This window comes from Sturnus vulgaris, chromosome 10, assembly GCF_052056855.1.
Source record: "Sturnus vulgaris isolate bStuVul1 chromosome 10, bStuVul1.hap1, whole genome shotgun sequence".
NCBI lineage: Eukaryota > Metazoa > Chordata > Aves > Passeriformes > Sturnidae > Sturnus > Sturnus vulgaris.
In genome coordinates this window covers 10,859,564-10,872,469 of record NC_142252.1, presented here as the reverse complement: position 1 = coordinate 10,872,469, position 12,906 = coordinate 10,859,564, and the positions used below count along the sequence as shown (strand labels likewise).

Here is a 12,906-nt window from a genome sequence, read left to right as displayed (position 1 = left end):
ATTGGTGTGAAATCTGGAATTAGACAACTAATGGCTTGGTATGAAATCCAATATGTTTTAAAAACTAGGCTTACTGTAAAGACTTCATTAAAGCTTTATACCGTTATCTAAAAGAAACTAAAGAATTCTACATGATCTTTTCAGGAGTTTTGTTTTACCTATTCCAGTGCTTGTTCCTACATTGGTTTGTAAAGACCTTCTGTTCCTTTCCTTTAGCAAAGGAAGAGCAACAAGAAGGTGCGAGTAACTGTGAAACCCCATTTGCTGTACAGAGTAAGTGATGTGAATGGGTTGGGTGGGGAGGGTTTAAGTTGTCCAGATCATATTTATTTTACCTAAGCTTACCAACTTTAGGAGAATGGAATTTTATGACAGTATTGATGAAAAGAAAGATTTTAATGTGCCTTCTAGAAAATAATTTTGAAAACAGTAGTCTGTCTCTACCAGGAGAGAGAATTTCTTCTAACTACTGACTCTGATTTGTTGGGCACTGACTTTGTGGTTCTTTCTACCTTCTGTCCTTTATGCTTCTTCAGTTCTTACTGGCTCTATAATGTTGGCAAAAGAAAATGTGCTTTCTGCTGTCTCTTTTCCCGTATTTTACTTTTTATTCACTTCCTCACCTAGGACCAACTGCTCATCTTGCCCATTTTACTGATATAGGCAGGTTACACATGACCTTTTGGTTCTGTCTGAATTGATCCTCTTGATCAACTAGTGTACAACACATTTTCAGGCAGAAGCAGTGAGTGAGTTACAAGGGAGAAAAAAGAACATTTGCGTTGAACCTAGAGAGGGAAGGTTTTTATTTTTGGGGAGTGTTTCTTCTTTTTTTCCCCTCCAGAAAGTTTACTTTATAGTGTGTCTCAGATATTGTTATAAATGCATTTTCATTGTAATCCTTATTGTTTTGCATACATTAACACGGTCTTTTGTTAATTGTCAGCCTTTGGAACAGCAGAAGGGGGTTGTTCCAGATCGAGATGCAGAGTACAGGCTGTTTGACCGTGTTGTCAATGTCAGAGAGAACTTTTCTGTTCCTGTTGGTCTGCGAGGCACCATTATTGGAATTAAAGGAGGTAAATTTTCTTCATGATTATAGCTATAAAACAGCTCAGCTAGTAATATGAAAGCAGGATTTAGGATAGTATTTTGTGAAATGGTTGTGAATGCACGTATTGCTCACTATGAAGCATATGCAACTTGAAGCTGTTAATGACAGATCTACTGTTTTGAATCAAACCTACAAGTCTTCTGTTTTAATTTAATGTGTTACACAGCTGTTATTTGAATAAGAAATTACTTACCCTATGTTTCTTCCTATGTGAATTAGAAATTACTCTTCGTTCCTTAGTATGAAGAAGGCAGATCAGAAAAGGAACAAAATGAAGTTATGGGCAAAGTTAAGTGAAGTAGACATAAAACCAAGTATTAGCCTTAATATTTACATTGAACATAAAGCTTTATCAAGTATGATATCTTAAATACTTTACTTAGAATTTGTATTCTGTGATATTCCATTTCCATTAATTGGCATGGATTTATACCTTGTTTGACAAGAAGGTTACCAATAAATCTATTTCAAGAAGGATTTATTGAGTCCCACAGAGTGTAGCAGTTTGAGGTTGAGTATTACAAATGGGTTTTCTTACCTGCCATTTCAGTAGTTGCTTTCTCATTCAGTTTGCATCTAACAGAATCTCAAATAGATTAGACTTGGGTGCATTTTTTTAAAAAAATATTCTTTTCTCCATAATTCTTAGATACTACTATAATTTTAAAGGTGTATTAGTCTATCATTATTCAAGAAGGTAGTATTAAAGGTGTTAGTTTCTGACTTCCTGAATGTAGAAGTTGTTTGCAACTCTTTTCTGTCAGTTTCTGGCAGAAATTATTAATGCTAGAAATTTAGAGGTCTGTTGTTCATTTTTGGTGTTTTCATTATTTATTGTATAACTAGTATAGATAGATATTTACATAATAGAGATGGAAGTAACTGTATCGGATGATGTTTTACTTTCTTTTCTGTAGCTGCTAGAGAAACAGATGTGCTCTTTGAAGTTTTGTTTGATGAAGAATTCCTTGGAGGCCTCACTATAAGGTTTGTGTGGGAGAGTTCAGAGATGCTATTGGTATAGATGGCTTGAAATTGTTGGCTTTGGTTTGGTTTAGTATTTTTAATGCCTCTTCTTAAAACTTTGTTTCTTGGCAGTGTTTGTCAGTTTTTATTTCTTTTGGTTTCTTGATTCTCTTTGAGTACTGATAATCTTTGTGAAGCATGTTATATTGTGGAAATGCTCTTTAGGTTTTTTGATGTATAAACTTCTGACTTGAAGAAAGAAAATATGAACCAGCAGAAATAAAGCAGTAGATCCAGATGCCTTTCTAAACAAATATGTAGAAAATAGGTTATTATCTGTATATATTCAACATGTAGATTAAAAACCAACTAGAAGGCATCTGTTCCTCTGAAGAAGGGACTCTGAACTCAAGAGTTGATACTTAGACATTAAACTCCAACCAGTAAAAACCCAAACTGTTCTTCAGGAGGTGGAAGTGCTTTTGTTTTTAGAGGTGTGATAACTCTTCTGTATTGAAGTAAACACAAACTCCCTAAGTGCTCAGATATACCCAGCAGGCTTCATTTTAGTGTTCTGACCTAAAGTAAGGTTTTAATGATGGAAGTTAGAGGAGATTCTTCCCTACTGCCTGCATTCAGCAATCACAGCCCTTGCATGTCCTGTAACACAGATAATACTCAGTGTTCAGAAATGCTGCTTAACTTGAATTTGTATTTCTGCTACTGAACCTGAAACTTAGCTTTCATTTCTGAAAAATAAAAGAATATTGTTTTCTGGTTCTTTTACAGAAATATTTACTACAGAACTGTGCTATAACAATTCACTCATCTTAAAAATTTCTTTAAGCTCGGCACTGAAAGGTACAATATAAACTGAGAGTAGTGCTAATTACTGTTTGACAGCCAGAGGGCAAGGGGAGCCGTGGGTTTCAGGTTGTCTGCAATGCTACTAGATTTCAATATTGCATAGTTTTCAGCCTCTGTTCAAACTTGTCTTTTGGCAACAATTAAACTGCATGAAACAAGTGTGGAATTCACTTTTCTCAAGGTGCTCACCTGCCAGAGGTTATCGCCTGCCCTCAAGTGCCTTAATTAACCTGTCTCATGGTAGTCGGTCCGAAATGGGAAATCAAAAGCTCATGGCCATAGTAAAACCTCAGCCAGCAGTGAATAACTACAACTCACATGCATCTGATCTGTCATCTGTATGCTCACAAAAAATGCATCTGGGAGGCCTCAACCATTCTCCTCGCTCCCTTTTTGTTCCTACTCAAGTAAGATTTTCTCACATTTGTACAAAAATGTTTCTCTCTAGAATCTGAAATATTGACATGGTTATCTTCATTGATCCAAACAAAACTTAGTTTTTATGTCAATCTATTAGAAGCAGAATAATTCTAGTGCTGGAGAAATTAATTAATCTAGTAATGGAAAAGGACTAAAATTTCGTTATTGACAGTGGTTTTGCTCTGAGTAACTCCAGTTGCTTTTCTGAGAGACAGATACTTAGTTCGGAGCAGTGACACCATATTCAGTGTCAATAAATAGTGTGTTTGTACAGAGATGCAATTATTTCCTTAAAGCTTTGATCTAGTTAATGCTTCCTTGTAGGCTATTTGTCCATGCTCAGTTAGAAAGGGAAGACATTATTTCCCTTTCAGTTTGGCTTCTCAGTTATAATTTACTTTGGCACTACAATAAAGGAGGACAAAGTACAAGTGAATTGAGTTTCTTGGTGGCTTAATGACACTATTTTTTTAACAAGAGATTTCTTTAAAGAAACTTACCTTAATTAGTAACTTCATGTTGCTATAAGTGTGTTTGAAAACATTTGTCTCAATTTTTCAAGTCTGTACAAGAAAAAGTACTTTCCAAAAGAAAATGTATGACAATGAAACACTTGTGGATTTTTTTTTCCTCTCTCAATGATTTAGCAACTGAGTGGAAGACAGCATTACAATCTCAGGACTGAAAATCAGGGCAACTCTAACTCACCCCAGAAAGGATCATTTCTGAGTGGCAATCAGAAAAATAAAGTGAGTGTTTGGATTCATTTAGTATCAGACTCAAATGTCTCTGTTTTGGCCCTCTGTTCAGGGTGGCTGTCATTTTCTCATGATTAATAAATTGCTTTGCTGTAGTACATCAGATGTTTTAGTTCAGATACAGACTGGAGCAGAACTGCTCTCAGTTCTTGAATGAATATAATAACCTGTGTTATCCTTGTTTAGATATTGGGTTCTTTAAAGTGTTTTTTTGCATAGCTGGGCTTCAGTTCTGCGGTAACATACCTGTAATGTAATAAAGTAATTGAGCCTTGTTGGCAAGGATGTACAAAATAAATCATTAATAATAAAGTCTAACAATACTCCCAGAGTGAAAGCATGCTTTTGAAACCGTTCTGAGCTCTTATCTGAGTTTCATTATACTTAATCATCAAACTAAGCTCATTGCAGTTTAGTAGTGATTATTGGTAAGAATTATGGTTGCAATCCACTACAACAACTTGTTTCATAATTAATTAGCTGCAACTAGTATTAGTGTCAGTATGAAAATATCTGTCATCTGAAGACTGTTAAACTTGAACCTTATGATTTCCAGAATGTCTTGGTATATACTTAGTCGTTGAAAAGTTGAGTTTGTTAGGGGTCTTGTTTTTTTATTTTGTCAGGCACAGAGTAAGCAAGATGACGAATTCTGCAGCATATGGCAGTCATTGCAGAGTTCTGGGAAGTCTCATCACATACAACAAAACATACATGAGAAGGTTTGTATAGAAACTTTAAACAGATCTCTGCATTCAAAATATGAAGGTACTTAATTTCATACATCAGTTCATTGTATCAGAAAACTTCACATTACAAATAAATCCTCTGGATGAAAGAGTATGCTTAGCTCTGGAAAGAGGTATCATAGGGCTTTGCTATATAAATAACAGATACCCAGTTTTCTAGTTAAGTTTTGATGTTTGAAACCCTAGGGTGCAGTTCTACCTCAGGAAATCAAGCTGGGAACTGGCCATCAGTTTTATAAGCCAGGCTTCAATGATGGCAGCTTTAAAAGTCAGCAAAGAAAACAGGAGCCTTATAAAAAATGTAAGTACTATAATTAGAAACTTTATTTAGGGGAACTACTTGGTTTATCTGACCTTCATTGAAATGTCTGATGAGCTTTTTGGCTTTTTGTAGTTACTGACAGGAAATAGTTTGTTATAATTTTATAAACACTACATTGCACTTACTGTCAAATAATGTTCCTGGTGTGCATATTAGCTTGTTCCACACTTAATCCAGAATCTTCTAGGCAAGTTGTTCTGTTGACTTGCCACCCATCTAATATAAAAACCAAACAAAAAAACCACACTTGTCTTTGAAAATCTGCTTGTGATCATATTTGAAAATAGAAAATTAGATACATTATTGGATACACCTCACTTTATTTTATCCTAGAAGAAGAGCAGACACCAAATGATGTATGAAGTAAGAATTAAACATTTGATAAAACCATTCAAATTAATGCAACTCTGTGTATTTGTATAGCATTAGTTATTGTTTTGCGTCTTGAATGTTACAGTTTTTAAGAGCATTTCAAAAGAATGCATTCTTTTGTAGTTAAAGAAGATTCCAAAATTACAAGAGGTGAAAGTCAACCACATAATAAAATGTCAAACCAACAGGTAATTTTGTCTATACTGAGTAAATCTGTTATTTTCATTTTACTCTGATGTGATTTATCATTTTAAAGATTTGTCTTTAACTGGCATCTTAGTTGATTCTTTTAGTCAATAAATTTATTTTGGGGATTTTTTTTTATTAGAGCTTTATAGACAGAATATGAGAGAATGTGCATAAAATGTATGATGATACCAAACAACTTTGCTGTTCCTCTTAGACCCTAAAAGCTATGCTGTAAAGGGAAAACACAAATGCTAGGTGTTCAATAAGCTGAAATCCTCTAAGAATATTAGCATGTGAAAGCTTTTTGCAGATGCATTTCTAATGCAATTGTGTTGTAATGAGTAATAGAGTATTCAATAATAATTGTTGCAATTTATTTCAGAATTTTGCAGGTGCGAATAAGTACAATGTTAAACTTCTGAAGAGGAATGGAAGTCCCAACATGCCTGTAATTCAGAAGGCTGCAGTTGATGGTCCTTGCACAGGTGGAAAGGTAGGATCTAAGAAGCTGAATGTCTTGTGCTCTTTGAGCAACTTAGTTTTCCAGTTCATTTTGTTCCATTTTCTCGTTACTTGTGTGCAAATTCGTGTTTAAAAATACAACAAACTTGTGTAACTTTGTTATTTAAATCAATTCTCTCTTACTCAATACTTGCATGTTTTAGTATGCAGAACTTGATGCAATCTCTGTATATCTGTCCACACTCTGAACAGACATGACTGTGACTTGCCCAAACTAAGAGAAGAAAAATCTGAATGAGAATAAAATAAACCTCAAATTCATATACCCTTCCTCTTGCATCTGCTTGTAAATGCATTTAGTTGATGTACCTTTTTTCTTCTTTTATTTTAGAAGGACAATGAACTGGAAAGCCTTCTAGCTTCTTTGAAAATTTCCAAAGAAAATGAAGTGCAGACTTATTCCAAAGAAGCAAGAGCTACAAACGAGGAACATCTGTCACCACAGTCATTTGCTATGGTCTGTATACTGCAGGAATCTTTACATTGCACTTTATCTTCTATCTTACCATCAATGCTTCTATTTAAAGAATCTCCATGAAACCTTACACTGCTTTTTAGAATGTATTAATGGTTTTTTTAATTAGCTATTCTCAAAGAAAATTAGCAAACACTTTTATTTATGCTAAGATGCTGTCACCTTTGCTTTGGTAAACTATGACTGACTGGAAAATAAAAAGTCAGATTCTGTTACCAATTATGATAATCAATGTTAAAAAGGTTGTGTTATCTGAATGCCAGCATGTTCCTGAGTGGTTTATTTTATTTTTAAAGAAAGGAACACAGATGCTCAAAGAGATTTTGAAGATAGATGGCTCAGATCTCCAAAAAAGGAATGAAGTGAAATCACAAGTTAATGATGTTCCTGCTTCCTCCAGTAGACAGGATTGCCATGGAGCTGCTGTGCAATACAGACCAACAAAAAAAATGGGTATGTTTAACCATCAGCTCATAATTCAGAGCTTCACCTTGTAGTGACATTTTAGAACATAGTTTCAGTGGTGATAAACACTGTTTATCAAAATATAGTAAAAAAATTTCCATCTTCTTTTAGTTCTACTTCTATATTTGGATCTAAAACTCTTCAGGTATAGTCACTTGGGGTTTTTTTAACAATATGAAAATACCAGGAAAAAAATCAAATTAGTTTTTTTGGTGGTTTTTGTGTTGTTGGTTTTTTTTTCCTAATAACCAAGCTGCCATCCTTTTAGTGAAGGAAATAATTGTGATACAGCTTTTTTTGTTTCCCCCTTTTGTCAGCTGCTCATATGAACAAGCATAGCCCTGGAGGCCCCCAGAACACACCGGCCATAGAACCTTTCACTTGTCCACAGCCTGCACTGTCTACTGTATCTGAGCTTTCTCGTATTTGTTCTCTTCTTGGAATGTCACAACCAGATTTCTCTTTCCTAAAAACACCACAGGTAAAGTGTTTTTTTCTGCAAAAGTACAAGTTTGCAACTTTCTATCAACTGCTGTATATTAAATATTTGGACTGACCACTGAAATCTCTCTGAAAGTAAACCTTAGCTCTTTTGTTGCCTTTCATTAAAACTAACAAACAAATCTCTGTTTCTGTCTCAGTTTATTAGCAGTACAAATTCCCTCTAAAATCTTTTCTCTCTTTTTTCTAGACCATGACAGTTTGTCACATCAAGCTGTCAAATGGTTTATTGGTTCATGGACCGCAGTGTCATTCTGAAGCTGAAGCAAAGGAGAAAGCTGCGCTTTTTGCTTTACAGCGCCTGGTGAGGATGTAAAAAATCTCTTCAAATCTTTGTCTCTCTGCACTGCATCTCTTGGTTAAATTCTGTTTCCTTCTTCATAGGGTTCTATAGGAGTAAACTTTGCTTCGCCTCCCCCTCCACCAGTGTTTCCAAATTACCAGCCACTAGGAGTTCCTGTACCACCTGGATCAATTCCTCCAGTATTTGCACAGCCCCCTGGTAGGTGTTTGACTACTACATGTTTCAAATAATATCACAATATCCTCTAATTGTGGTGGTTCTTTAAATGAAAATGAATGCTTTCTAGAAAGCCCCATTTTTTGGTCTTCATGTCTGAAGACCATGTTTTTGATCTACTTCTATGTCTGAACAGTTTCGAAAACAGTTCGTGGCCCTCTTTGCATCAATGTGCAGATTAAGTCAGTATAAAGAATCATCTCTATTGATCATTTCTTTTTCTCAAGAATGTATTTATCCATTCAGTCTTAGGTGCTTTTTTTCCTTCAAAACAACAGTAATTATTTGAAAACGGATAATCCCAGTCCAGAATTTGTAAGAAACAGCTTCCTTGATTTTTTACATGGATTTTTCCCTCATCCCATATAGTTAATGTTTCTCCATGCAATACTGTTTTTATGTCTATAACCAACTTTCACTGAAGTGCTACATCACTTCTTGTATACTGCCAAACATGAGCATATGGTAAGTCACCCCCTAAAAATTGCTTAAAGTCCTGGTGCTGTTTCTGGCTCCCAGTTGTTTTGTATTCTACTGAAGTTCCCATTCACAGCTAGGAATTAATAAGTCAGCACTGTTGTAGCATTCTAGAAACTCATACAGCTGCTACATCTCTCTTCCATGGGGTTTCTCAGCTGTTGCTGTGTTCCAAAATGATGGCCTAAACTTGCAGTTTTCTGCTAATACAGTTGGCTCAGCTGAGAATGTGGAGATCCCACATTATATGCACTCTGGAATGCAGATGCCATGACTTTAGTGCACTTAATTGTGTTGTCATATAGGTGTAGTTCTGTTTGTTTGGGGGCTTTTGATGATAAAGATATGTTTAATTATTTTGAAATAAATATGAAGCATTTGAGGCTTTGCTGGAAAGATAAACAACACACAGACAGATGTAGTTGGGGTAGTCCTGGGCTCTTGGGGAGTTTGTATTTTTTTGAGAAAAGGCAGCTAAAAATTTCTTACTTTCATAGCTAATATGATGCCTCCATCATCCCACATGTTTGGTTCAGTGTCCTGGGGAACTCCAGTGCCTAAGCATTATTATCCTGGCTCCTATCCAGGAAATGTGTCTCTTGCAGGAACTATACCAGTTGGCTCTCACAACCAGTTTATACCTCTGCAGGTAAGAGCACATTTGTCTTTGTATTTTTGTAAAAAAAGTAACTACAAGATGAACACAACAACACCCCCATTGTGAAGTAGTATTAGTATTAGAAAATTATTGTTAAGATAAGTATGCATGTTTTCTGAAAGTGGAATATTTGCAGTTTTTTTTGAGAATGCATTCTGTTAAATAATATTTATTTAATTTAAAGGTAACTAAAAAAAGGGCTGCTAGCAAGAAAAACTTTGAACTCAAGGAGTTTCAGAGTTCCCCTCAAGCTGCACCACTAAAGAATGAACAGCCAGTGTCTTCTGACCACATTCAGCAAGATAGTTCTTCAGCTCCTTTAAAATCTCCTCAAGCTGCTCAATCCACTGTTTCATTTCAAGACAATGTGGCTACTCCAAGTGTTCCTCATAACAAATCAACACCAAACACTTCCAGCAAGAGAAAGCCAAGAAAACTGGCTGTCAATTTTGGCGCACCAAAATCTTCAGAATAAATCTGGTAGCTAGGTGTATTTTATCTTTAACTCTTTCCCCACTGTTATGTTCTATCATTTAAAAAAATCAGAAATCTCTATTAAAAAGACCAGCCACTTTAAGTATAATATAGAAGGAAATACATTTTATTTGCTGTGATTTTGAAGTTATAATTAAAACCATAAAATTATGTTAAAACTTTATTTTCACTTAAATCAGCAAAAGCCAGGAAATACTGAGTTAGGGTTGCCACGCCATCCCTTGTGCCTAGGTTTCTAAACAGTGGCTTACAGACAATATCGGGTAAGCAGCAATAACAGTGGCAACCTTAACTCAGGTTGGATGTGCTTTATGGGAGGGATGTGGAACAGTAATAAGTTGGGCATCTAACAGTGTTTAGCATGATATTTTGTACTCTAGCTTGATTTTTAAATAGTGTAATAAGACAGACAGTAAAAATTATTTAAATGCAGCTTTTATATTGGCACTCCAGGTCCTTCTGAGCTGAATCAGTGTAACTAAAAGTTGATTACAAAGAAACTGCCAAATCCACTCTAAGTATGAACTGCTGGGTTTTGCACTAGAGGGCAACAGCTTTACAGCTTCAGAACATAGGTGTTATTGTGTGTCTGGTATTGGAGTGGCAAAACCTGGTTGCTCTTCTGTTCCAGGAGATTAATTTATAGGATGTATTGAATACAAAAAAATTATATTTGCAAAGTAGAGACCCCTTTGTTAAAGTACATTTAACTTTTTTTAATAACAAAGTTACCTATTACAGATGTGCGTAGCCTCCTAAATGCTTGTGATATCCTGATTTTTTTTCTAAACTATAAAAATGGCCAGAGTTTAACAATGCCTCATTTTGCTGAATGGCCGTCAAAATTATGTTTACTTAGAGTCCATTTCTTCCTCTAATAGTCTGTGCCCTAAAACATTCTCTATAGTAGGTTATTTTTTTTTACTATTGACTTTTAATATATATATATTTTTAATTTTGTGAGAGAATTTCTGTGTTAAATTATCAGGAATTGTTGCTATTCGTTCCATAAGAATATTCAGACAAAAAGCTGACTTGAACTATTGGACAGAACTATGGGATTCTTTGTTCATATAGGAAAAAAAGAAGGCTGAAAGGTCCTTATACTGTTTTTAACCCACATGTACCATTCTTATGTTTATTAATATAAAATCTTCAGTCTAAGAAAAAATTTTAAACCTCTGTTGGTGCTGCTTACTAGCATTAATTAAATTTAATTTTTCATCTGTTCTAGAAAAATAAGTATTTTTCCTCTAAGGCCCAGGAACCAGAAATAAAGCAAACTTGAGTGATTTATTTTATTGCTTCTGAATAGGTTTTATTCTGGGTCTGCAAATCCTTAGACTTTCATTTGGTTTTTTGCCTCCATTTCTTGGTGTAGTATGAAGTTTCACATTAGTACTGTTTTATAATGTTTTTTAATTTTAGTTTCTCCAAAACAGTTGTTAGCTCAGCAGTATTTGTAGAATAGCAGCAAATCCTATAAAAAGGATCAGAAGTAAAAACAAGATTAAGAAATTTTATTTTATTTTACTTAATATCACAAAAGTTGTGGAATAATCTATATATAGTCCTAAATTACATAAATTTCTTCTTCTCTCTATTGTCATCTAGTCTCAAGAGGTTCAAAGCCATATTCTGTGAAGGCAAAGTTGAATTTTTTGGTTTTTTATTCTCATTTTTATCAGCAACATGAGACTGATATGATGCTGCCGTGCCAATATTTTAGAAGTGGTTATGTGACATTTAGTTATTCCACTGTATCTGAATGATCTGATCATAAGAGAAAATACCTATTTGAAAATTGCTATGGCAGAGATGAGGCTATGTTGGACTCTTGCATCACAGAACTTTGACATGTCTGTACAGCAAATTTATGCAGATTTTTTGAGAAACAAACTTATGGAGGATGCTATACTTGTATGTACCAGTGAACACAACAATTTTTGTTAATTATTCTACTTCAGATTAAGATTTTTGCTCTCTCTTCAAGTGGAATTGCTATGTGTAGTATATTTAGGTTGTTAAACCCTTTATAGCTGCTGCATATTGTATTAGTCCCTGATTTTTAGTTTTTCTATTCTATGAAGTGACTGCCTGGTGCCCAGTTAATTACAGTTTTACATGTCCTGGTAGATGTGACATCTGCATTGATCTTTGCCATGTCCCCTTTGATTTCATTTTTATATTTTAACAAGGTCATTATGTTTAACTCATACAGATATAAATTTAAGCATTTCTTTTTCTCATAGATAAAAAGTATTTTCTAAGCACTGGAGTTTTTCATTAGATCTTATACAGAGCAGTATTTTACTAAGAATCCAAAAGGGAAGACTTTTATGTGCGCATTTTTGTAGTTTCTGATTTTTTTAAAATAACTTTTCATTGTTTATCTGCCAAGTGAAATGTTTTAAATTTGCATATAAATGGATACAGAATGTATTTTTTGTGCTGTTTAGTGTTAAGTGTGCATTTGCAGATTTTTAGCATGTAGTTGCACAAAAACTGTGCAAAGATATTTTGGAATATGAATATATGCTACACTGAAGGAAAAACATTCATAAAACTTAAATGCTATATAGAACTCTAATGCAATAGAGTAATTTTATAAACTGTGTCTGTGTCTGCTTGGATTAAATATTGAAACAAGAAACATTACCTATTTTCACTGTTTTATTTCCAAATACTACATGGGAACTTGTGTATGCTCCAGCCCAGAAGTTTGCTCTATGAATTAAGTCTCATGAAACTCAGTTTCTGTGATTCTCAGAAGCAGGACCTGCTCTCCTGACTGTTTCTTGATGGCTTTCAGCTGTAACTGACATCAAAATACAGAGTTTTTTTCAGAAGGCTATTGGTCACCTTGCAATTAAAAGCATTTAACATGATACTGATCTTCCAAAATTTTTTTGGCCTTGTCACCAATTAGATTAAAAAAACCTCAACCCCGTATTTTCCAGTAAGCTCAGTCATAGGGATTGCTAACAAGGTGGAGAACCAGCTGGTGGCTGAGAAGCAGAATATTAATGTCTTTCT

At 34.6% G+C, this 12,906-nt stretch overlaps 1 protein-coding gene across 5 annotated transcripts in view; it reads left to right on the top strand.

The window, feature by feature from the left end:
* The window catches only part of XRN1 (5'-3' exoribonuclease 1), a 39,167-nt gene that overhangs the window by 21,957 nt on the left and 4,304 nt on the right, over positions 1-12,906 (top strand). For 4 of the 5 annotated variants that reach the window (XR_015805695.1, XR_015805694.1, XR_015805693.1 and 1 more), the window contains exons 28-42: positions 217-273; positions 947-1,079; positions 2,032-2,101; positions 3,129-3,354; positions 4,015-4,116; positions 4,752-4,847; positions 5,061-5,175; positions 5,692-5,756; positions 6,140-6,250; positions 6,611-6,736; positions 7,051-7,207; positions 7,537-7,700; positions 7,911-8,024; positions 8,105-8,222; positions 9,215-9,366. Coding sequence is in view for 2 of the 5 variants with exons in the window: in XM_088170785.1 (XP_088026911.1) it covers positions 217-273; positions 947-1,079; positions 2,032-2,101; positions 3,129-3,354; positions 4,015-4,116; positions 4,752-4,847; positions 5,061-5,175; positions 5,692-5,756; positions 6,140-6,250; positions 6,611-6,736; positions 7,051-7,207; positions 7,537-7,700; positions 7,911-8,024; positions 8,105-8,222; positions 9,215-9,366 (1,806 nt within the window). In the remaining 3 variants the exon portion in view is untranslated. Of the gene's footprint in view, positions 1-216; positions 274-946; positions 1,080-2,031; positions 2,102-3,128; positions 3,355-4,014; positions 4,117-4,751; positions 4,848-5,060; positions 5,176-5,691; positions 5,757-6,139; positions 6,251-6,610; positions 6,737-7,050; positions 7,208-7,536; positions 7,701-7,910; positions 8,025-8,104; positions 8,223-9,214; positions 9,367-9,559; positions 12,529-12,906 lie in introns of those variants that run through there. The other variant, XM_088170784.1, reaches the window with a different exon arrangement.